At 32.5% G+C, this 26,979-nt stretch overlaps 1 protein-coding gene across 2 annotated transcripts in view; it reads right to left on the bottom strand.

The window, feature by feature from the left end:
* Lrch (Leucine-rich-repeats and calponin homology domain protein) overlaps nt 1–26,979 on the bottom strand; it is a 757,344-nt gene that overhangs the window by 79,715 nt on the left and 650,650 nt on the right. For both annotated transcript variants that reach the window (XM_089598107.1, XM_089598106.1), the window contains exon 12: nt 1,477–1,554. In XM_089598107.1, the coding sequence (XP_089454233.1) occupies nt 1,477–1,554 (78 nt within the window). The remainder of the gene's footprint in view (nt 1–1,476; nt 1,555–26,979) is intronic.

Here is a 26,979-nt window from a genome sequence, read left to right on the forward strand (position 1 = left end):
ACCTAGAAACTTCTGAATTAAAAAATTGATATGTAATTAAGTGTTTTTTAAATTATATAATTATATATAATTAAGCCCACTGATTTGAAAAGAAAGAGTTATGATTATTTTTGAGAGGTCTAATAATGTCAAAATTGTGTAAAATTGTGTTTTAAAGTTCGTTTTGCTTATATCTTTTAACGGTTTGATGTACAGAAAAAATAAAAATACTAGCGTGTACATAATTTGCTTTTTCCTAATCTATAATATTCACTGATGAAAATACATATACATAAATAAACATTATACAGAAGTATAAAATGAAGATTATTAAGAGTCAAAAATTAAATACTTTTCCTACCTCACGCGTTATTGAGAGGTTGGTTTGCTCTTGGTATTACAAATAGGATTCGCCACATAAGCGACATTGCTCTGTAGCTGCCTTACGTCCCTCGGGCCTTATTTTACAGGTCCCTCGAGCCACAAAACAGCCCTGGTGACAAATGCATTTATTTGACGAAAACTACTATTTTGATCGTAGACAATCAAATACTATCGAGTTCAATAACATATTCTTTAATGTTTCACATCTGTCGTGGGTCTTGAGACCCACACCTGTTTCAAATGTATTCTAAAAATACCTTAAGCAATTCCTCAAATACATTGCAGATCATTAAACTCTACCCTCTTTGATACCTATAATTTTAAAAATTGGCAGTTTAACGTGCAACCTTGTGGAAAAATCACTTAAAATTGCATTTATAAGACTTGTATCATCTCCCCAATGTTCGTTTGTATGAAAGATTACTTTTAGATAAACTTGTTTGATTTTTAAACAGATCTATAATTTTTTTTTAGTAATATATATATATGTACCATAAATGTTCCTCTAAATTTTTATATACTTAAGATACGAAAATTTAAACAAAGATACAATTTGATAGTATATTTTACAGGTGGTTTAGTCAACATAAGTAATTTTCCACTCAAAATTTTTTATTGCGTCAGCTTTCCAGTAATTATCTATTTTTATTCATAATAGTTTTACTGTACACTTTTCAAGTTTCATTTTAGTGTACGGATCGTGGTGTGTTGTTTAGCCAATAAATTTGGCCTGATAAGGCTGTTGGCAGTAACCAAAATTCGTTATTTTAATAAATCTACATCTGCGTCTATTATTTGGCTCTTCAATGATCGTCCATCCATTCCTGTATTTTACTAACTTACAAATTCAAATAAATTTTACAAACGCTAAGAAATTTTGAATACAAATTACAGATTAGCAAAATATATGGAAGAAGGTGCTGATATTGATTGTTTTTGTCAGTTATTTTTTAAATAATTAACTTTAAGCTATTGATTTTTCGTGTAATAAGATACAGAGTAAACATACGTTGTATGTACGTATGTAAATTTTTTCTTACTTGTTATGTGGATATGTACGTGACAACAAAGATAAAGCTCAATAAATAACTGTGTACGTTCATTTATTATTACCTCATCTACTCCAATTTTTCTGCAAGCTTCCAGAAAATTGTCCACGTTTCTTCTACATCTTGCCATTGTCAGCTTGGGCTAAAAAAACATTTTTTATTATTTTATAAGTTTATTTTATAACACACAAATCGTAACCTAAAATTAGTCTAGTAATAAAATTATTTCTACTTCCATGATTGTACCATGGTTTAGTAGCCAGTGCCAGACGCTAGAAGAAGACTTTATGGATGTTTAAAAATTTGACTATCAGTGAAAATGAAAAGTAAGTTAGTTCCAAAAATGATTTTAGGACGAATTCCATACGAAAGCTAACTATTTAAGGATTGGCTTTTTTCTAGCATTTGTCCCCAGAGTAGTTCCAAGATCTTCTTTACCCCACAGAAGAAGAAAATCTGGTCATGATTGTTAATCAAATAGGCTAATACATGGAAAAAGTCAGAAACCACTTAAATAGAAACCACGTAGTATGGTTTCAAAAAATAATGGAAACCTTTTTTTCTCAACATGATATGATTTTTTTTAGAAAATGCCAATTGCACTGTGTTTACAGATACATATGCAACTCCAAATAAAGCAAACTCAACGATTTTCAAGGTAAAAAGGAATTGAGATATTAGGGCCTACACGTGTCTAGCAAGTCTGTTGAAGCGAAAAGTATCAGATTGACTAGCAATGTGTGGCCTCGGAAAAAAAAGTTCGGGGAGCACTTTTTATTAAAGTTTATAACTATAGTAAACCACTTTCACATACTCTATGTGACCGTAACATCTCTTACTTGGCTATTAGTAGGTTTGCATGGTAGGAATACAAATCTTTTTTCTCTGTCGTCGTATAAAAAAAATGTCAGTCCTTAAACAACTTAATGAATTAAAAAAAAATCATTATTAAATTGTCTCATGTAATTGGGTCATTTGGCCCGTTGGATTTATAAGTAAATGAATAAATATCTTTTACAAAAGAATTTTCAAATATTATTCATGTAATTTTGTTGGATTATTAAGCTTGTACTTAAACATTAAATTTTATTTGTATCATAAGTTCAATTGATTTCAATTAAGTTGTAGGATTACTAAGAGAACAGTCTTTTATAGCCAACTTTCTTATACAATTTTAGAAAATAAACAGTGTAAAAAAGTTCACGACCTGAAAACAAGTAACCTACGATGAAAAAAAAAAAAAAAACTATGGGTCGTGGGACCCATGAAAGAAGCGAAGCTTCAATGAGCTTATAAAAGTGAGGAAGCTGTAGCGTAACGCTGGTCGAGACAGTTATGCATTCAAGAGCGAGAAAGGCTGGGAAAAATTTCAGATGATTCTCGAGTAATATCTCAAGTATGTAGTTTTGGTCCTTCACACAAAGAAATGTCACTGTTGGTGGCACTGAGCAGCAGTGTCTTATTTTTTTATACTAGGCATCTGTTTGACATGTGGAGGTCCTGGATTAAAATCTCATACGATGTACCAAAAATTTTTTTCTTAGGATAATCATTATCTTTGTTTTTTAATCGTTAGTAGATGAAAATACGTGACTCACATAAAACATAAAAAAAATTTATTATAAATTGAGTGACGTCACTGAACGGGCTCAAAAATCTACATCTGTGTGTGACCCAACTTACTGACCATCGAAGACTGTACAAGCTTCAAGCCAGTCTGGCAGACTCTTAGACTCCATCTTAACTTACTCTGAGTCAATCAAATAAATATTTAAGTATTTAAAATGAGATGGAAAAAATTCGCTCGATAAAAGTTCATAGATATGAAAATAAAATATTAAAAACAGTTAAAATAGTGCTGTATTTATTTTGTTAATAACACGAAACAGCTTGCGAAAGTATTAAACAACGTTCAAAAAAAATGCCTACGAACACGCAAAGACACTGCTGCTCGGTACCACCAACAGTGACATTTCTTTGCGTAAAGCACCAAAGCCACGTACTTCAGATATTACTTGAGAATCATCTGGAATTTTTCGCAGCCTTTCTCGCTCTCGCATGCATAACTGTCTCGACCAGTTCCACGCTACAGCTTCCTCACTTTTATAAGCTCATTGCTCGCTCCAAGCTTCGCTTCTTTCATGGGTCCCGCTATCCATAATTTTTATTTATATTAATTATTACAAATAAATTAAGTTCACAAGTACATAACTAACAATAACAACGTATTATTTTTTTTGGAGTTGGAAAAAATATAACCTACACTATCCATTTTTATCCTTACAGGCCGTGCACAGGCAGTCTACGGCTACCATAGCTTACGGATTTTATGTACAGCCCATACACGCGCCTGGTAACACGAACACTATGGTCTGTATATACATGCTTATGACAACCAATAGAGGGCCATATATTCTTATACGGATGCCATTTTTACTTTCTGATTGGGTACCAACTACCCTTTTATATTTGTATACTTGACAGAAAGAGAGAGAGAAAGAAAAAGAGAGAACAAGAGAGAGATCGAGCACGTGCCACTGCATGCATGTATTGTACACTATACTACACTACTCGCTGTCGAGAGAACATGCAGTAGTGAAGGGACGGACAAGAACGAAGGGGGCAAGAAAAAGTGTGACATTTTCTCCTACTTTTGTCTAGCAAGGGTCCTACATAAGAAACTTTACTTCAAAAATTTTGTTTGAAAAGCTTGAATATAGAAATAATTAAAGAAAAAGACATGAAGAGTATTAAATACAAATACAGATGTACAACAAAATTGTAAAAAATGTAAGAAAAAGATTATTATAAATACGGCTATTATTACGAATATTATATAAACAAAATGTTTCAACAAATAAGCCAAAAAATAAAATATAATATGAATTGAAAAATCAAAATTGTGAGAGTCAAAAAAAGAGATTAAAGATAAAAATATTTAATAAAATTTCCGAAGTAATACAAATAGCTACAATAATAGACACGGAAAGAGAAACATAGACACTAGAATAAAAATCAATAAAAATGAAGATATACCCGAACAAAAAACAAGAAGTTGATAATATTTATGTACACTTTAAAGTAAAAAAGAACATAACAATAACAAACACTTCATGCACTACTACTAAAAAATGAAAATTTCATGACTAAGGCTTGGAAAAAAATGCAATTAAATATGGCCCAACATACCAAGAATTATTAGCATTTTTAGAGTATTACTATACATATTATATGCAAAAACTTATAAGAATAAAAAAAATTAGAAACCAAAAATCATAATGTTCAGATCACAGAAAATAATAAGAAAGTAGAAGTCAAAATAAATACTCAGGAATATAACAGAAGGATAAAAAGGTTACAATAACGTTTATAAATATAATAATATTGACATATTGGTAGGTATATTGCTACTCTAGTGTATGGAATCATAAAAAAATTTTGTACATAAGATTGTTTCAATTCAAAACATAAGTTTAGGAGTTCAAGAAACACTGCAAATAACTAAAAGAAAAAATTAATTACTCAGAAATTCAACGACGTAAGAAAATAGTATGTTAGAGCTTAATTAATATAAAAGAAAAACGTTGATTTTAAATAAAAATATCCTGCTCTTGGGTAAACGTTTAAAAATTTAAATCAACTATGTGCATCGACATTTAAAAGCGTTTTTTTGGTAGGATATAAGTAATACAAAAAAGTTACATTCTTCAATTATTAATTTGCTACTGTTTAATGTAGCATCAGTTTCTCAAATTTTAAAGTATCAAAAAAATTGTTTTTTTTCTGTTTACTTGTACGTATTCCAATTAAAAATATTGGATACAAAATTAAAAATATACTGTAAAACACTAGAAAAAGTGACTAAAGTATGAATTTAAGCCTCCGTATTTTAAAACTCATAAATCAAGACTGCTCCAGTGTTAACTCTGATGAGTCACCGATAGTGATTTACTCTAAAATTGACTGCTAATATGGCAGTTTTCATATCAAGGACAAAAATGAAAGAAAAATATTTTTAATAGGATTATTGTATGTTTGTACCTAAGATATGAGAGATGCTCCATTTTCCAGGGGCGTAAGGTCGTATTTTGCGCCCATAGGAATACATTGCGTTATTTAATTATTGATCACCATAAGACGCTTACGGACAGACTACTGGACTCTTGATCTGCTCTATTCTAGTATCTCTATATCGATAAAGTATTTACGTGTAAAAATAATAATACAATGTATTATTATGCAGACACCCGCTGTCTACCAAAACCTGGAACTCTTCTGTGCACCGATAGTAACCGCAAAGAACACACGCCGAGAGGAAGAGGATAAGACACGAAGGCCAATACCAATAGCATCAGTGTAAGTATACCAGTGGTGTGTTACTACTACTAAGTGGTACCTACTTGAACCTTCGGTACTCGACCGCTTAAAGCGTGGCGATGACGCACCCCCAAGTAATCGGGGCACTAGGGATAGCAACAACGCTCTTCAGGTAAAGTACCTGGGTCGATCACTTGAGCCGTGCTCAAGACACCTGAGAGTCCCGAGGATGGCTTAGCCCTACGTGACTTCTTTTGAATAGGCATGGATCCCATACGAAAAATCCGTGGATGCGCTTATAATCTGTCATAGTCTAATCCAGTGTCAGTAGAAGAAAATTTGTGCAGGAACATTTAAATTTCCTTATTCATAGTTTGGTAAAAATAAGAATTAAAAATATATTTTCATTGTGTATCCAAGTGTGAGGGTCAAAACATCTCAAAGTGATTTAAATATGTTGATATAAAATAGAAGAATTTAAATTGTTATCTTAAAATTGCATTTATTATCTTAATTAATACAAGTGAATTCACATTGATTGAAAACACGATTTCCTTATAAAAATAAAAGTACATAATTTTACGAAAGAAAATAATTAAGTGTACTTATTTATTTACATCTTCCCCTCTACAGGTGATTGCGAGTCCTAAGATTCTTCAAGTCTATTTGAAAACTTAAAAGTTAGTCAGTAAGATATTTTAGTAAGTTAGTATCTATTTTAAAACTAAGAGTCAAAATTCACAACTTTAAAAATTTTCTGGCAAAGAAAGTGTTAGAATATTAATAGATGTTTCATTATTGTTTCGTTCGTTGCTACCAGGACATCTCATTTTAACGTTTTGTTCAAGATTTCAGCAAAAATCAAGAAAATTTGCAACTGTAGTAAGCCAACATGTAATAATTAGTCATTGTTAAGTGAAATAACTTTTCATAGACTACTGACAAATTAAAGTGATCATGAGCAGTAGGGGAGAGTGTGGTCTTCCACTTATTTGCGCGATCGTTCACATACATGAGTTAACAAAACTGTAAAAGTGATTTGAGAAACTCATTTCTTTATAATCTTTGCAAAAATATGCACGCTTACGTTGAATAAGAGATGTAGGGTCTGCTCAAGTTCAGATGGTGTCCATCAGCCAGCGTTGGCAGTACGGTTCCCACACTGAATACAGATTTATAGTATTAATCATTTATTTGCTGCTATTGGAATTGTAACTCAGCTATTAACGCCACATACAGGCTGATTTCATAGGCTGGGAGAGTAGGCTGTTACAAAAAGTAAACGATGTAAATAAAATTATGGTACCATTATTCTCTTACTATTGAACTAAAATAGAATATCATTTATTTAAGAAGGTAGGATAAAGGTCTTATGGTATGTCAAGGGTTTTACTAGTAGGTTCATATTTATGTAATTGAAATATATTATTCTATGATTTTTCAGGTAATAAGAAATACATTTACATGTTTAGAGGGTACTGTCTATTTACTAAGTCAGTTAAAGAGGCTCCAGCAAAAAATAAGAAATGACAAATAACGCTGGAACGAAATTACGTTCTTCTTGAAAACATTTTATGACCATATACATTCTTTAAATGTTTTTTGCCAAACGTATTTAAAAAAAATTTCATTTAATTTTACTTTTTAAAGTTGGCTCTTATGGAAATCAGTAATTAAATTGTATCCAAGAACAACTTTAAAAAAAGATACACTTAACAAAATTAAGTTTATGAACTCTATACGAGCCTATAATAATTGCAGAATAAAATAATTTTTCCTTGAAAATACATCTGGTTAGAGTATTTTAAAAAATTGTTCGCACATTTTTTGTTCTTGAAAAGAACATTTTTTTTAAGTAATAACGAACATTCTTTATTTTTTGTCGAAACCTCCTTAAAAAACATACAATCATATTTTAAAAACTTGAAAAACTTTCAGGCATTGACTGACTGCATAGAAGTACCTATTAAGAAACTGAAAAACGTGTGGTATCAAATCGTGACTCACTCCTATTATTCGCAATGCACCAAGTCAGAGACGGCACTATCCACAGTTAAGATCTGTTAAAAGTTCTTAACATATTTTTACACGGATATAATGAAGATTTATAAAACTATCAATAGTCATCGTCTTGTGAGTAACAATTTTTATTATCCAGCTCAGTTACAAAAAACAATGAATCATTTTAATAATTTACTCTTTTGTTATAGCCCTTGCAAAAACTGACAGTATAATCTACACACAAACGATCTCCCACCAAACAACTCGGATACGATGTTGTATTATATGTTATATGAATAACAAGAAAACCTCGGCAGATTAAAAATTTTATTTACTTCTCACTAGAAATAAATAAATTTGTATATAGAGAAAAAAAGCGTCAGAAGTGGTTCAAAGCTGTACAGTAATACAATTCTGATGGCTTGGGTTGGCAGCCTGCATAAGAAATCTGACGATCCTTGTCATCCAAGTTAATCGCCAAATATAATTTTTAAGGCTCGTTTTAAAACGCCTATAAATAATGCAGTTGCAATGAATAGGTATGAATTTTAAATTAAACGAAAAACAATTCTAAAAACTAAGTCAAAAACTACTATTAGTAATCATGACTCCAAAAAAGCCAAAGTTGTTCCTAATCAAAATCAATATTCAGATTTGTTAAGTATACGTAATGTACGAAGACCTCTTTGTTCGCAAATTTAATAAAGAAACTCAAGCATATTTTTCTAAGAACATCGAACAACATAAAGCGCACATATGAAAACTTATTTGAAGTATCTACGTGTAATGCACAAACACAAGCTTGTAAATTTAATGACGGTACTTATAATAAAAATATTTATATATATGATTCAGCTGGAGTGTCCATCGCAGTATTTCAATTACTTTTGAAAATAATAAATAGATCTTTTCCAGATCTCTCCAAAAGACAAGTTTATAATGACAATAAGCTTCTTTTGTTCTTTATGAAAATGAAGAGTAGAATGACATTTTTAGCATTTGCTGTATTATTTGCATTACATCGGAAAATAGCCTTAATTGTATTTTGTACCATTTTGAAGTGCCTAGTAATCAAGTATGAAGAATTAATTTTTGTCTATCTAGAGAACGTTTGCAGACAATAATGCCATCTTCGTTTGAGCCAAAGTACAGCGAGTGCAGAGTCATCATGGATTCTACTAATTTTGCTGCAAAATAACCTCCTAGCATTTATCAAATAGTCCAGTTTTACGCACATCAGTAAATTTATTAAAGTCAGGTGATGTTAAGCTTACAAGTGAAGGGTTACCATAAATAAGGACCTTTTTGGAGAAACCAAAAAATTGTATTATTTTTGTAATGCCATTATTTTTGGAAAATCAAAAATTTTACATCCGAAGAAGTGATCGAAAGATATAATTTAGCAAAATTAAGGGTTCTCATAGGTAAATTTATAAGCACCTATCATTTAAGATAAATAATACGCTTCATAAGCACTAAAAAATTTGACGTTATATAAAAATAAAACAGTTATAAACTTAGTACATAATTAGATGTATTAAATAAATATTGGTATTTACTATAATAACGACACTTAAAGCATCGACGTTTCTTAATCATAGACATGCTACTTCATTTTAATCACTATTTTTGAAGAAATAACCAGTTTGTTAAGTATTTCATTTCAAATTGCATTTAATCTTTTAAATAGTTTCTATCTGAATTTGACCTTCATTATTATTAGATTTTTTTTGTGAATAAATAATTCAGGCAAAAAATAACTCATAAAAAATATTTTTATTTTACAAGATCTTTTAAAAATACATTATCCCTTAGCACGTTTACCAATGCACTTTTTTTAGGTGACCAAAAATAAAAATCAGTCATTTAATCCAAGCACATACATAAGAAGTGGGCACTGTGTGTAGTACTGGTGTGGTTTCTGTAGATAGAAATTGTCGTTAATGAAATAAATATAGAAAACATGTGAAGCTTTCGTTCTACCATTAACAATAGGTTTGTTAGAACAGCTAAAGGGCACTTCACTTCCAAAACTTTTGTTTTCCAACCATCTTAAATAACAAGTCCATCTAGACGTACATTAGCATATCAGCAGAGTACATAACGTTGCTTGTGGAAAGATTTATTAAACTGATGGTATCAGCTTTAGCACAATTTAATTTACTAGTATATACAATATTCGAAATTAACTCTTTTAATAAACCATGTTATATACAACAGCGCAGCTTTTATTCATGAAATTGACTTGCAAAATCTTACGCAATGAGTAGTTTATATTAATTAAATTCTCTTATTTTAAATGGTGAACTTAATGTATCACATTGTTACATACATTTTTCTTGAGGAAGAAATCAGAAATGATCGAAGGCTTGAAATATTTATCTTTTCCGTATTGAGTAACGGTTGACTTTCCCCTCTCTTATTTCGGAAATATTTTAGATATACTTGTGTTAGTGTTTTAATAAAATGTATTAGAGCATTTATATGTTTACCTTTTTTAAGCTGCGGATGCCACACAGGTGCACGATGCATGTGTAACTAATCTGTCATCATTTAACTACAACACTTGTATAATTAATAACTTAATTATTCAAGATGCTTACATTAGTATAATCCTTAGAAAAAAAAAATTACCTCTAGTCCAACTTTATATAGATGTTCTGTAACATTTGTTCTTCTGATAACAATGCATCTGAGGAATCTGTAATTTTCTATGACCACAATCTCCTTTACTCGTTAAACGTCTGATTCCACAAACTAATTTTCCTTACTAATAGAGATTGGTAGATAGATTTCTGACGCCAATGTTAACGTGCGTGCCGACTTTTGGCTACTGATTCGAGGGTAGTGGGCAGTTGTCGAACCAGGCACACATTTTTCGAGAGAGCGAAAATCGTATGAAAGAGCTTGCACCTACGAGGAGAGAAGTGGATTTCTATCTGGCGTCAGAAAAGTGCGTGATTTTAGGAATTTTGAGGACTCCATACGCAGTATATGTCGAATAATACAAGTTTACTAACTCATCAAGATGCTAAACGTAAAAACTGTAAAAATCTCAATAACTGTAAGCACCTTAGTGATCAGTAATATACAATTTGGAAGCAAAAGGTAACATCAGTATTTATAAGAACAAAATAAACATGACTCCAAAGCCACTATCATAATTTTTTGCGTAGTGTCGAAGCAAAAAGAACTAAGTTAGTTCGGAAAGTGACGCGAGTATGACGCAAGTAACATTTCATGAAGGTTCCATCTAGTCAAGTAATCATGTTATTTATATTATTTTATCTGCTGTCAATAAACTGTTGCACTCTGAAATTCGACTTATTTTGAATAAAGTTACTGTGTATAATACTTTTGTAATAAATCAACTTACATCTACGTTTGACAACCCAAGCATGATAAAACAGTAAAAATTATGTTATCAAACGGGCATTGAGCAAGAAAAAGTAATGAAAATTCTTACTTTTCTCTCACCATAGGCTCTTTCATCACTTTCTGTTACTCCCGTTGATAAATTGCACAAAGCGAATATACCTGAGCGTATAGCAAAAGCAAGTGACAACAAGAGACACGAGTCTTTCTCTCTATATACTTTAACTATAATTAAGTATATGATATTTAACTCAATCTTGCTTCATTCTAACTTGCTTATTTTTTTTTAAATCATAATTACTAAAATCTGTAGGACAAGCTCCAGAGGTTATCTATGAACTTATGTGGATTAGTAGTACGTATTTTACGTTGTTCAGATAGCTAAGATGGGTAAGGCTTATACCGTCTTAGGATTCATTTTGCAATCTTGGGTTTGATTCCAACTGTCGGTAAATTTTTTTTTTTTTAATGCAATTTATATTTTATAAACGAATATTTAATCAACGATTACTTGAGGATCAGGTAAATAAAGTAAACACAAAATTCATTTAAATGCGATGCTGTTTATTATTATTATTGACAATAGTATTACTATTAATATTATTGCAACTATAATTTTTATTAGTGTTACTGGATAGAATTCTCAAGTTTTTAAATTTTTTCTTTCATTAATGACTTTTCTTTTTATGTGTTTTTCGTTCTTTTTATTTGCATAAGCATACAATTAATTTAAAATATAAGACTGTATATTACAATAAGAAAGAGAATTATCCACATTTTTCATTCATGAACGTAGAAAGTCAATGTCAATGTATATATCCTGAATTTCTAAGTTGAGAATTTTCTTTGATAATTCGTCCATCTTGCTTCGTCGCTTTGGCGAGCAAGACTTACTGTGAAAGAAAATATTCACGAGTTTTCTTCATGCATTTAAAATACGGACAGGTATGGCGTCGTAGTGTCTGTAGCGAAGAAAAAAACACCATTGTGTCAATAACTCAGACAAGTTTTTTTTTTTAAGTATATTTTTTGGAAAGAAAATTTTTTATTTCACTGTACAATGATCATAATTTTTGGGTTGAAAAATACACTCTTCAGTTATGCATTAAAATTGTTTAAAATAACTACTTACAAAAAACACCACACTGCACAAATAAGCACAAAACTCTCTGAATATTTAATTTATGTCTTTTGTCGTACAAAAGTTTTAGATGTAGCAGCTATATATACGATTTCAATTTTTATTATAAAATGCTTATTTTAGAAGAAAGTTTTAAGTAGTGTATGTATAAAAATTAAATAGCTTAGAAAATTGTTGCATAACCTTCTAAACAGTAATGAGGAACAATAGATTGAGATCGATTCTTTGATCATCAGTTGATGTTAAAATCTTCATTTGCGTGCTCTTATAGATCAGAGCTACTCAGCTCAACTTTTTACTGTTCTTAATCAGAGTCAAATTATTGGCGTCCACCTACTGTCAATTACTAAATATTAAAATTTTTATCAGCAAAAATATTGAATAAACGAAACGGAACACAGTTTTATAAAAATTTAAAATCATTTCCAAATCCTCAATAAGGTAAATAACTAAATTTTTATTTCAGACTGCAAAAAGAATAATAAAACAGCATTTCGATCAATAAATGATTGAAATCTTTTAATGATACTCCTAATTACGGAGCACGTATGCTGAAACCAATGACTGTTACAATTGTTAAACAAGTTCTTTTAATTAACGTAAGTTTTAAATTATTCCTCGATTTTTCATAGGTTTTATTCTTTTAGTAAGATAAAAACCATGTCAAATTTATTTAATAATTTTACTTATAACAAAATGAAAAGTGAGCTATATTTCGTTTACTATATTGATACATTGTAGAGTTTATTTTTTAAAACACCAACGATTTTGTGAACATCAGTCGTACCTTAATATTGTGTTGATTTATCAATACAAGGTTTCGAATTTTTGTTTGCTTTTTGCTACAGTGGATTTAATTCATACAATTCAGTTTAGTATTTTATTAGGATAGAAGTAATTTCCGGATTTTCCATGATTAATTTCAATATCAAAATAATTTTATTACATACTGTATGAAATAGCAACATTTGATATTTTTAAACATTCTAAAGGTTTCAAAATTATTCTTATTTCGTTTCTTGTAAATTTTTTTTTTCTTTGAAGTGATGATTTCATTTTTATTATTCTTGGGATCCTCTCGATAGGTTAAGTAAATCCATGGTTAAAATGTTAATATTTAAAAGCATACTATAAATCAGAAAAGTAAATGTAGTTCAGGATGTTTCTGAAAATGTTTTACGACTATTTAACTGTACAAAACTTTAGATAACAATTGGTGACTAAAATTTCAAGCTTTTTTTTTTAAATAGTTAAGAAGGTTAAATAATTTTTTTTCATTTTAAATGCAGAGGATGCAGCAAAACGTTTAACAATAGCTATATTCTGAGTGTAAAGCAACTGATAATTTGACTCTTATTAAGACCAATAAGAAGTTGAGCTAAGTAGCTCTCATCTATGACAACAAGCACAAGTAAGAAATGAGCACAACTTCAACTGCTAATCGAAGAATCAATATCGATTGTTGTTCTTTATTGTTGTTTAAATTGTTATGCAAAAATTTTCTAAGCAATTTAATTTTAATATCCACACTAATTAGAACTTTGTTCTAGAACCAGCATTTTGAAATTCAAATTGAAATTGTACATTTAATCAATATAATAAGTACCCTGCTACATCCAAAAACTTTAAAAGACAAAAGACGGAAAATAAATGTTTAGGGAGTTTTGTGCTTATTCATTAGGAATAGTATTTTTTATTAATAAGTATTTAAAATAATTTTAATGTATTACTCAAGAGTGCATTTTTAAGATGTGGGGATACCAACCAAGTAGGCCAAGCGGAAGTGTATGACAAACTCCCTAGAACGTCTAGTCTAGTTACAATATAGTTACTACATCACGCGACTTTTGCGCGAGTCACTCTGCGCTAAGCGGTCGCCAAATACAGTTGTAAGGAAAAGGCACAAATAAAGATTTAAATTATACTAACCATATAGTTAATTTTACATTCACTACTAAGTCCTTCCCGAATGTTTGTCCTGGTAGAAGGGAAGGGAAGTATCTCAAGCCAAGTATCCTGGTCCAAACTCTCACATTGGTGACCCCAACGTTCGAAATTAATGCTACGAGTACGTTTTCATTTCTGGGAAGGAGGGCAAGGTCCGCCAACTCTCTCGGCTTGTACAGCCTCAAACCTCGAAGCCCGATCTTCGACACAGTAGCAGCAGGTTGGTGCATGAAAAATTTTTTTGGCACGAGGTCAACGCCGTCGTCACTGTACCAGCAAGAGTCTCGTCAGTCCTGCAAATCTTGACACCATAGCAAACAACCACGTCCTTAAACATCTTTTACAGCCAAGTAGTTACAATGTAGTAACTACGTCACGCAACTTCTGTGCAAGTCACTTTGCGCTAAGCAGTCGCCAAAGACAGTTGTAAAGAAAAGGCATAAATAAAAATTTAAATTATTTTAGCCATATAGTTAATTTCACCTTTACTACTAAGTCCTTCCCAATCGTTTGGCCTGGCAGAAGAGAGCTGCTCAAGCCAAGTATCCTGGCCCAAACTCCCACAAGGAATTTATATATAGCACCATCTTGACTTATTTGTTAGTACTATGTATGTACGCGCCTGCTGCTGCACATCAGGCCAGTTCAGTTGATTGCTAGCCTTTAGCCAGTAAACACAACGACAGTTTTTGTAAGGATGGTAAGAAGGCGGGATAGTGATGGCAACACTCTTTCATGATGATACTTATTTTTTTTTTATAACAAAGTGCTCAATGGGTTTTCTTTTCTATCCCAGCACTTTTCCCAAATTCCGAGAGCCTCGCGCAGTGGACTTGAATGTGCCAACAGATTATGGACCCAGCACGTTTCCACTGCGCGGCGTTCTTGGTGACAACGGACTTGTGCCGGAATTTTGTGTTTCCAGAATTGACATGCTTTTTTATTTCTTCTAGGATAATTTCTCTTCAAAACCATGAACTAAAGTGACAGAAGTGGTGTGCCACTCGAATCTGAAGTCAAGGTTGAGGTCAAGGTGTCCGCCAGTGACCGTGAGGTGCCTTCACTGGAATTTGAAGGTGCAGCCGAGGTTGTGCAATCTGTCCCTCCACAGGAGGAGGTTGTGAAAGACGAAAAGGAAGACAGGGGCAGGTCTAAAAGGAACGCAGCGTGCCAAGCGAACAGCCCGATCGAAAATATAAGCTCGGTGATAGCTCAGGCCTACCTTGGCAGCCGAGGTAATCTACATTGGCACAAGCTTTGCTTTTATACAGTATCTTATGTATCGATGAAACGCGAGGCTAGTTAGGATCTAGGTTGGGAGCCAACGTAGAGAAATAAGTGCAGATAATATAACTCTAAAAATGCATGAAAAAGTAAACAATCATTATATTATTTAATTGTACTAAATATTGTAAGTTTATTCAATTATTTATTAATTTCAGCTACATTAAAATGTTCGTTACTATCTCTAGCCGCTTTTCTCCCGTCCCACTCCTTGGAACGTAGAAAGACAGTTCCAAGAACAGACAAAACCATTTTTAAAAGCTTAACAACTTTTCAGAACTAGGTTATGTCGTTTTATAAAATACATTACTCTAAACTCAAACTGCTTCAATACACGCACACGTATATTTCATAAGATCATGATTGTACACTGAAGTCAATATATTTGTCAGAACGATGAAAAATATGACCTGTAAAGTGACAGTAAGTCTTTGTTATATTATAGGTTACAGGACATCATTGTACGTGTGTAGACATATTGTATGCATATATATATATAAGAGAAAGTCTGACAAAACACATATAACTTGGCTCCCTATCTGGCGCTAACCTCATAGCGCGTTTCATATTCCAAAAATTTAATGTTTGCCCGACCGTGGCAGCCTACCTTGGCTGAATCTTGCGAGCTCGGTAGCCAAGCTTACATTTCCGATCGGGAGTAAGTCGCTTTTCTTTGTTGTAGTACCGAGTTGGGGCGAACATGTTATATATATGGGTGTGTATGTGTGCCGCTTTCCTTCAATTTGTTGCCTCTTGGTTGTTGGCTGGATCTTGCCCCGGGAGAGAAGGTGAGCGGGCGTAGGGAAGTTTTGGCAGTACTGTGCTGTAGTTGATGTTCCGGGTGGGCGGGGTACTAGATTGGGACCGGGGGCGCCTAGCCTCACCTGTGTGCCAGGACACCCGCGCCGTTGCCGCGGCGAAATCATGGCGATCAGCTCGTTCTCCTTTCTCTCTGCAGTCCCAAAGTGCGCCCACATGTGTTGTGTCCACATATGTGTGCGCATGCATGGGCAGCTGATACGCCATTTTTTTTCTCCTCAACCGTATCCCGGTGCGCCGGATAGTATGTGTTCTACGGTTTCCATACGACGGGGGAAGGGGCGGCCTGACTTGGCTGCAGTTTACGCGCGTGATGGTTGCATATATTGTGTGCGCGAACAACTGTGCCTCATTGTTTAAGCACGCTTGTATGTTTTTGTTTGTATTTCTTCTTGGAAGCAGACAGGTATACTTATGTAACGACGACTTTATTTTAGATGAGGATGTGATCGACACGTATATTTGACTTTTTCCATGGAGATCCACGATGGAGAACACCAATTGAATAAGGGCTCTGGAAGACGCATTGACGGCTATCTCCAGACTGTCCGAAAGACTGAACGCTTTTATGACAGCAGAAGAGATAGGTCAATCAAATACTAAAGTAGATGTTTTTAACTCCACTGTTTTTTCTTCATTAAAACGATATTTCCAACACAAACATAACTCTTCCTCGGAAAAGAGTTTTGATTACACACTGCATGACAAAATGACTGACCTTGATTAAAGTGAAAGGTTTCAACTCGAACTGTTGAACAAGTATTCACTTTCTCGTTACATCTATAAATTAACCCCTAAAACGAAGATGGAATTGTTTCTCGATAAATTATTTTTAGAGTTAAAGATTAAAAAACGACTATAAGTTTTTGAGGATACCGTCGAGTTTCCCGCATTTCTGTCAGCCAAAGAATTAGATGATCACAAAGAAAGGGTAAGACAAATAATAATTAATCACATTGATGCTTTTAATCACTTAAAGACCGCTTATTATTCCAACCCTAAAGAACTGCTAAATAAATAAAAAGAAATTAAAAGAAACGAAACTAACTTGTCATCAAATGAAATCAGACGGAAACTGTATATGTTCTAGTATCTTCCAAATAAAATGACAGGGTCAAATTTCGTTGATAAATTTGAAAAGCTTCTCAGAAGCTACGAAAATTTACAAGGGAAACAATCCTTGTCTGAAGAAGAGATATGTGACGCACTCTACAATGCAGTTGTTAGCAACGTATCACAGATTGAAACCCTTGACGCCATGATCGAAGACGTTAAAGAAAAGAGAATGATGTATGAACGTTTAAAATCTTTTTGTTTTTAAAGACTGAATCGAGACGATAAAAAGCAGGAGCAGCTGGAACTGTTCCTGCAACGGCACTGCGTGTGCACCAGCTAAACTCGGCTCACGATAACGCTCGGTGTTACCGATGTGATAACACTGGGCACCATTTGTACAACTGCCCGTTAGATAAAGGACTGAAGAAGTGGTACTCCTGCGAAAGGCTCCAACGGAACCTTACGGAGCACAAGAGACATTGCAGAGGTGCCTCACCAGGTGATAAGAAAAATGATAGTTGGGATTTTAAAAGATGGGAAAACAAAGATGTTCAAGGATAAAAAAAAATCTACTAATAAAAGGGGAAAAGGGAGCATTACAGTTAACATAACAATCAAAATAAAAGACAGAAAAGGGACAGTGACAGAAGTAACAAAAATAAAAGTAAAACCAACGGACAAGGTGGAAACACAAGTGACAAGAAAGACGTTGCCTCCTCACTGTTTTCAAGTTCTATCAATAACGTAAGGTCTGATAGTAACAACCTAATTAAGTTTACTGCCAACTCAAGAGCGACCGATCACTTGTTAAATTCTCGGTTAGTGTTTAAAAGCTTAAATCATAATAAGACAGGCAAAATTAAGTGTGTTAATAGTAAGCCCTTAGCAAACTTGAAAACGGAGGGAGAAGGCACGGTGGTTGGTTTAAACAGAAATAATAACTTGACACTCAATGACGTGATTTGCTCCGAATTCCCATCAGAAAATTTACTTTCCTTGAGAAAATTTGTAGATTCGGGCCTGGCCAGATGTTTTGATAATAATAAAATCGACATCTTTGATCCGAATTCGAACGAGTTATTTATCATAGGAGTCCATCAACAACCATACTGGCTTCGTTAAACGCTCATAACAAGGATTAAAATAAGGTTGACAGGAAATTTGCATACCTAGTGACAAATGGCTTAGGCGAACCGCGGTATAATCCACAAAGTAAAGTTATAACAAAAGACAGCATACAAAACACAAATACTAGTAAAAATGTCGAGCAATAGGAAGTTACCGAATATTTAAGTATGCCACATTCCATAGACTCTTGCTTCGAAAACTCAATTAATGACCGTAAGCTCCTAAATCCAGATAAAATGAGTGTGGAAAATGCACCCATTAATGACAGCAATAAAACTCTTGAGAAGACAAACCCCATCAACGAAGCTATCTTATAGCATGTTAGATTGGGGCATGCTTCTTTCTCTTACCTTAAAGCTTTTCAGAAGAAATTTCCAGATAACACAGATTTGAAGAAAATTGTATTCGATGACAGTATATTAAACTGTGATATATACTTACTGGCAAAATTCAACAAACTCCCTGCTAAGACAGTGAGAGTGAGAGCTACAGCTGCCATTCAGATAATTCATTCGGATACCATGGGTCCAATAAGTCAGATCTCACACCCTAAATGCTACAGGTTTGTGTCGGTGTTTGAGGATGATTACTCTAGAATGGCTATGGCAAATCCAATAAAAGCCAAAAGTAATATAGGAATTCGCTTAAAAAATTTGGTTCAAAGCTCCAGGAACATCTTGGGGTATGACGCCAACTTCTGCTACCTTAGGTCTGACCAAGGTACAGAGTTCACTGGTGGCTACACCCGAGAAGTGTTAAAAGGACTGGAGGCCGAACTGCAGCTAGATATCCCAGGTACACCAGAGCATAATGGGACGGTTAAGCGGTTTAACCAAACAAGTGTAAAGAAAACGAGAGCCTACATGTTTGATTCCAGTCTGCCAAAAAACTAGTGGGACCTTGCTCTGAGCACGGCTGTCTATGCTCACAACCGAACACCTTACAGGTCAAATAAAATGGAAATCCCATTGGTAAAAATTGCACTGCATGAAAATCTTATTATCGAGCAGCTAAGACGCTTCAGATTCTTGGGCTACATGAAAATGCAAAGGAATTCCGGTCTAAAATTCAGCTCATTAGCTAAAAGAATTGTTCTACTAGGGTACACTGCTACAGAATTCATCCTGATAAAATCAGAAGACGGAAAATTTTATGAAAGTAAAGATGTGAGATATAATGAACGACTAGTGTATTAGGACAGATATCTGAAAAACGATATATTGATTCGGGAATTAGTCTCAGAAAAAATTAATAATGACAGCTGGCTCCTGAAGTTCGACGAAGAAATGGAAGAGAGTGCAAAAACGAAGGGAGAGACCGTTAAACAAAAGAGAGGACGACCACCGAAAACATCTAATACAAGAAAGACGGAAGAGTTTTCACCAGCAAAACGACAGAAGCTGATACATGACACTCGCTTCACAGGACTGCAGATGTCCTATGATTCAAACAATTAAATCAGTTTTGGACAAGAAAATTTAGATTAAGACTGCTCTGTAAATCAAAATCAGGATAAAGTATATCATGAATTATTAGCAGAAATGAATTTGCAAAGATCTAACCAACTACCAAGAAGCTCTGAAAAGTAAAAATAGCACAGAATGGCTGAAATCTATAGAAGGAGAATTAAAAATCGAAAAAATCAACAGAGACAGAGTGAATTGAACTACTCGTCTAACCCAGGACAAATGCACAAATAAAATACTGCAGAGATTTGGTGTTGACAATGCACGACAGTGCAAAATACCCATGGTGACGAGGCAAGTTATCAACGCACAGCGAAAAGGCAGAGAAGAATCTGGAAATGGAGAAGACCGAAATTTGGACAAACTAGTAGATTTCCCATGTCAGGAAGCAGTTGTCAGTTTGCTGTAACTGGCAAATACTGTCCGACCAGATATCTCTTATACAGTAAATGTGTCAAGTAGACATCAGATTAATCCTACAGAAGAAGACAGACAAATGGTCAAGAGAGTTTTCCATTACTTCAATAGTACTAAGAAGAAAAGACTGATATTTAGAGAAGACACAGAAATCATGACTGCCTGTTATGACGCAAGTTTCGTGGATTGTGAAGATTCGCACAAGACAAGTGGATACGTCATAAAGCCATTTGGCGACTCCGTATCTTGGAAAATGCACAAACAAATATACGTCTCGTTGTCGACTTGCCAAACTGAATATATTGCTATGAGCGAAGCATGTCAAGAACTCATGGCTCTGAGAAACACTTTAACAGCTGTGTTAAATATCACATTTCATCTAATGACAGTGTGGTGTGATAATAAAGCAGCTGAAGCAAGTGCTAAGTTTTATGGTGGAACTAAACTCAAACACATGGCATCTGTGCAAGAACATTATGTAAAAGACTGTGCTAAATATAGGTTTATAGAAATCAAGTGGATTGCCTCTAAAGAACAGATTGCTAATATTTTTACTAAAACCTTACCAATTGAATTACATGAGAAAATAACTGCAAAATTAGTTAATGACTGCTAATACTATAGGACAGTAAGTTTTATTTAATCATTTGAATCTAATCTTTATGATTTGAACTCTTCTTTTAGGTTACAACCATTAGTGAGTCCGGAAAACCACGAAAAGAAGGCTGACATTTTTAATATCTTTTCTTTTCACATTAGTTATTTTTTTTTATATTATTTGTTTTATACTGCACCAAAGATGATGTGAGATATGCGCTTCATTAAAACTGAAAGGAGTGTTAAAATAAGAGTTTATACATAGCACCATCTTGACTTATGTTTTAGTACTATGTAAATACGCGCCTGCTGCTGCGCATCAGGCTAATTCAGTTGATTGCTAGCCAAAGGATGGTAAGAAGGCAGAATAATAGCGACAGCACCCTTTTACAATAAAACTTATTTTTCATAATACAGTGCTCAGTGGTTTTTCTTTTCTATCCCAGCATTTTTTCACATTATGAGAGATTCACGCAGTGGATTTAAATGTGCCAACAGTATAGTTAAACGAAAAATTCTTTCTGAAAAATACATTATAAAGAAATACTTTACATATTATTGGGGGTTATGTGTAAGCTTAACAATAATTTGTTACATCTTTTTTTTTGTGTGTAAATTATGTGCTGTAAAAAGATTTTGATAACCATTTGTTAAAAGTCCTTAATTAACAATTCACACTATTTATAAGGGCTACAGCAGCAGTCTAAGTGTTTTTATACAAATAAAATATGTTGTCAATGTAAAAAAACCACAAGACTATATATAACACAAGTATGAATTTCTTATTTGCGATTTGAAAATCTAAATTTGAGAATGAGAACTATATAATATTACGGTCGCTGTGGTTTGTGAAGGGGTAAATATGCTATGCCACTACTGCACTACTTAATATTTCAATTACACGTATAAGGAAAACAAATTTAATTTAATATATGAGCAATGACTGAAAAATTATGATCTTTGACAATATCATCCATTAATTTAGGATTTTTCAGATTCAGCTAAGCTAAAATTTTTAATCCTTTGCATAAAATGTCTCCTTATGTCCCAACCATTAAAATAATCAAAAAATTTTTAATAATTAGGTGTAAATCACCGTCTACTTATTAAATCGTTAAATTTGATAGCAGTCTTATTATTAAGTTGTAGACAAAACTACTTGCCACTAGAATGAATGTCTTTAATACAATCTAGTACATTAAATAATAATTAATTTCCTTTTTAATGTCCTTAATTCATAGCAACCCTATCTCAGCTTCGCCCGAGATCTACTAACTATGAATATAGCACCTTAGTGTTAACAGGTCACATAAAATCTTTCTAGCTTTTTAATATTTTTTATTACGTGAAATTTCGCATCCATTCTTAACACTTACTGGAATAAAAAAGTTCTGTTTAAAAAAATTTTTGTTTGGAATCAATGCAGTTGTGATCGAATAACAAACAGGAAAAAATAGAAAATAAAAATTATAATGTTCAAATATACTGTACAATTTTTACGCCATAAAATATTTTTTGGAAGGTCGTTGATTTACATTTTCTCGTTATAATATATGAAAATGGCTGTTTCTTAAAGCTGGGAAGATTCCAAACTGATAAAAAACGCACAATTTATTTTTTTAATCATGAAACTTCAGTATACATAATATTTTTAGATATACATCTAATAATGTGGACCACCAGTTCTTAAAAAGTCAACATACAATCGTAGGCCATCCGAAAAGCAGTTTAATTTTTAATCTACGCCCACAAAATTATTAAAATTGTAAATCTGCACTCATGACGTGCTAGTTTTTATAGTAAAAGAATCTTTGACATAAAACTGTGGACGCTTGAGCCGAAGTTGTAGGAACAAAAGCTATTTGTCCTGGTGTGAGATCTGTTCAAATCATAGCTCCTAGAATATTATCTTGAAAATTTATTATCTAAAGTCTGATCTCATTACACAGATTTGGAGGTGAAAGAATACGGGATATCATAGTCGAAGATCCAAACTTTAGAAATCGGATCATCGTCATTTGTTAGCAGTTTTTTATGTAATTGTTTTATAGTGATAAAACTGTTTTCAATTTTTATCGCGCCATTGCCAATTTTTAATGGCTGCGTTGAAGTTGTTTTAAAATTATATATCTCCTTCATAGAGATGTACTCTCATATTAGTACATAAGCAAAGAGATCCATATAATGCCAGATAAATGATTCTAAATAGGCATGAATAAAGTCAGCTTCAGTTCTACTCTTCTCGAAATAGTTGGTAACATCTCCCTAAAACTAGAAGCAAAAAAAATAAGTTATGTCACTCATTAACTTCTGATTTATTTTTAAATAATTTAAGACATCAACTTTTGCGTATCGGTCACTTGAAAATAGCTATAATTGTAACTACGTCTGATGGAATACCGAAAAGGATCAATTGTACAGATTTCATCTTGAATTGGATATTTAGCTTAAATTCAGCCAATTTTTTTCTGAAAGAGATATGACCTTGGCCTCAAATTTAATTACACCTCTATTAAATATATTCTCAAAGAATTATAATATAAAATCAAAAAGTGGAATTCAGTAAAAGTGAAGAAAATCTTCAATACATAATTGTTGTCTAAACATATCTCACAAAATTTGAGGTAACGATGGATTGCAAACAACTAAAATTATCGCAATTAGGTCTCGTAATTCAGATGAATTTTCAGATAAAGCAGCATCTGTTTGTATTTTTTTCCATTGATTATCATTTTCCAATAAATTAAGTGCATAGCTGCCAGTTTTGTAAGTAGGACAAGTAACACCATCAACGATTTTCAAGTACTCAAATAAACTTGGACCTTAAATGTTTTGGAGTAACATACAAAGAAGGAAGCACTCTAATTAAGGGGAGTTAATGGCATAAGCTCTACCTATAGCTAAATCTTTTTTTACTCTTACTCAGCCTCACAAATTTCTTATCAGCAATAAACGGAAACTTCGAAATACAAAAGAATCTTAGTATTCGTTACGCAAAATTTAACAAACGTCATTATTCTCGGAGTTTCAACACCGTTAGAAATCTCAAAATAAGACTGTAGGATACCACACGTAAATCTTAAAACAAAAAAATTGCCAAAATCCTTTAGAGATATAAATAAAGTGCCCATTGCCATGGTTGTATTTGCATCGATATTTCAACAAAAAAAAAGCAGCACAATTTATTTCTATATTTATGTATTTATAAATATATATTTAATTGCGTGCACTAAATGGCGAAATTTGAAATTAGTGCAAGCATCGAAACATCAACCCAGAGCTTATCAATTTTTTTACCTTTACCACGAATTGTAACTATATACTGGGCATGTGCGATACCGAGAAATTCAACGAACCTTTTTTTCTCGTCCCAGTCAAGTCTCGAAGTCTCAAAAAAATGCACTAGTAGTTTTTTCAACCTTTATCTAAGTATAATCTGTTTAACACCTTAATAACCCCAGATATAAAAAAATATTCTTCAAATCCTTCAAGACTTCCAAATGTCAACCTTTGAATATAAAAAATATAACTTTTAAATTTTATTTTATTTGTAGCTGTATTTTTCTCAAAGAAAGAAGTTATATAACACGTTAGGACATCAATATGAAAGCACAAAGAATTTTTTATAATAGTTTTATGACGACATAACATTAAAAACGAGAGAGATAACACTTATGCCTTACAAGAGAAGAAAGAAGTCATAGTCTGAGGGCCACATAATTGGTTTAGTGCGAATTTAGAAGATCCAACCTACGATATTATTCGAGTATGCAGCCACATTAAAATTTCAATACTTGATATGTAATATCATAATAGTAGTTGCCTATAGTTTTAAGCTTAAAGTACATTCCAAAAGGTGCTGAAATTATTATTTATAAATACAGAGTATTATTCACAACGTGTCTGGGTTGTATGCTAACGGTTATACATACTATCATCATGGCACTGAGTATCATGATACACGAGATGGCTGATGAACTGAGAAGTAGCTTAACTTCTTTCAGAGGTCCCGAGATCCTACACTTCTGTTTATATTGAAAATATTGATAATCTTCAATTATTATTGCATGCACATTTGTGTGTCATCAAGCTTAAGAGTCCTATGGCCACGATCATATACACTAGTTAAGTAGCCCAAAATTGTGCGGCCAAAATGTGCAAAAGTGGTGGTGCAGAAACTATTATATGCATCATCACGACTAAATAAAAAGTAAATCCACTTTATTTAATCACGACAAACCTGCATCTATTATTGTTATTTACAAAGAATGTTTTAATTTTTTAATATTCATGATAAAAGATTGCGATTGAACCACCAAAAGTGGGGCAGTTGGTGGTACTTAAATAGCGTATACACATAAATAATCAAGTGTCTAGTGGCACTACAAATCAGTGGCATACATGTCCTTGAGAAATAGCCCACGTAAAAATTCACATCAGCACCACCCCACGGCTAAATATAGAGTCATCTCAATTAAAGAATAACAGAGAACTTACCTTTTTAGACCACAAACAATTTTTTATCCTTACATAAGAACTTTGTTGTCAGGGTATTAATTTTTTCAAGAATCCTCATCTACAATAGACCAAAATACGATGGATACTACGATGGACGGAAAAAAGTTTTATCTTAAGACAGCAAAGCTGAGAACACCTCACAACTTTATATTATAGCAATAAAGTTTTCTTTCAAGAATAAGAAATTTTGTATGATGATAAGCAGAGCAACTTTATATTATTCTTTCATCGCAATGACTCATTATTTAGTCACGGAGTGGCACTGATATCAATTGCACCTGGCCTATAAGCCAGTAGAGTAAGAGACGCTCAAGTTAAACTGTATTGTTTCTTGCATCTTTTCCCCCACGCGTCCAGTAATAGCTTATGTTAATACTATTAAATTTAAAAATACGTGGTTTACTACATGTTTATTTTCTGGTAACATTATATTCTGATCATAATAACCACAGTTGAAGATATAAAGGAAATTACTTCTGTTGAGACAATCTCAAAACGTACACAAGTTTCACAATTAAGAGCTAATTACATGCTGCGTAGTCCAAACGAATTTGGTTCTTGTTTAAATAATCGTCTTAAAAAATAAGATAAAAGTTTACTAGAACTTGGTAGTTTCATAATAATAATAATAGATAAACACAGTTAGTCTTAACTCAAGAAATTAAATAATGCCTTTAATAATCATATTCCCGGAACAAATAGTAAATATTACTTTTTCTAAATATTTCCATTGTCAAACAATATAGTAAATTTTTTTACGGAGTATGAAAGCAATATAAATTTTTAGAACTGTACATTCGTTAAAGCACTCAAAGTATTAATTATTACATTCGAAAATAAAGTTATAAAGCACTTTTGAATATAAAAAAGTTAATTATTTCAATCAAGAAATTTTGGACAAAATTAAAAATTATGTTAATAATACGGTTTCAATTAGTAGTTAGATTAGTAATGTTATTGAATAAGCAAATTATTTTAGAAATTATTGAACATATTTTTTTGAAGAAAATTAACGGGATGAACGATAAAAAACGAGCAAAAACATAACTAACAGCACGGTCTCATCTGAATGAATTTGATAATTTTGCAAAATCAGTAAAATATGCTAACATTCCAATAATTTGTATTCGTGATTGAAAACTCAGAGTCTTGTAATAATGGATAAATAAAAAAAATCCTTTAATAAAATGAGTGAGCATTTTTTTGCTTACTCCACGAAAGATTTTTATAGAACTTTCTTAATAAAATAAGTAGAAAATCTAAAACGATTAACTGACTTTCTGACCTGTAATTAAATAAGCTGATGACTTATTTCATTAAAGCTACATATAATGCAAACTTTTTAATTTCTAAACAGCTTATATGAAATGAAAGTGTGCATGAGTATCTTATTTTCTAACTTAAAATAACTAGTGTTCAAAAATTGTCATGCATAGCATTTAAAAAAATTCCCAGACCAGTCCTGTCACTTGAATTTTTTTTTATCAGAATAACACGTTAT

This window comes from Copidosoma floridanum, unplaced genomic scaffold (assembly GCF_036245765.1).
Source record: "Copidosoma floridanum isolate Cflo_tuat_1 unplaced genomic scaffold, Cflo_Japanese_pri ptg000005l, whole genome shotgun sequence".
In the NCBI taxonomy this organism is placed as follows: domain Eukaryota; kingdom Metazoa; phylum Arthropoda; class Insecta; order Hymenoptera; family Encyrtidae; genus Copidosoma; species Copidosoma floridanum.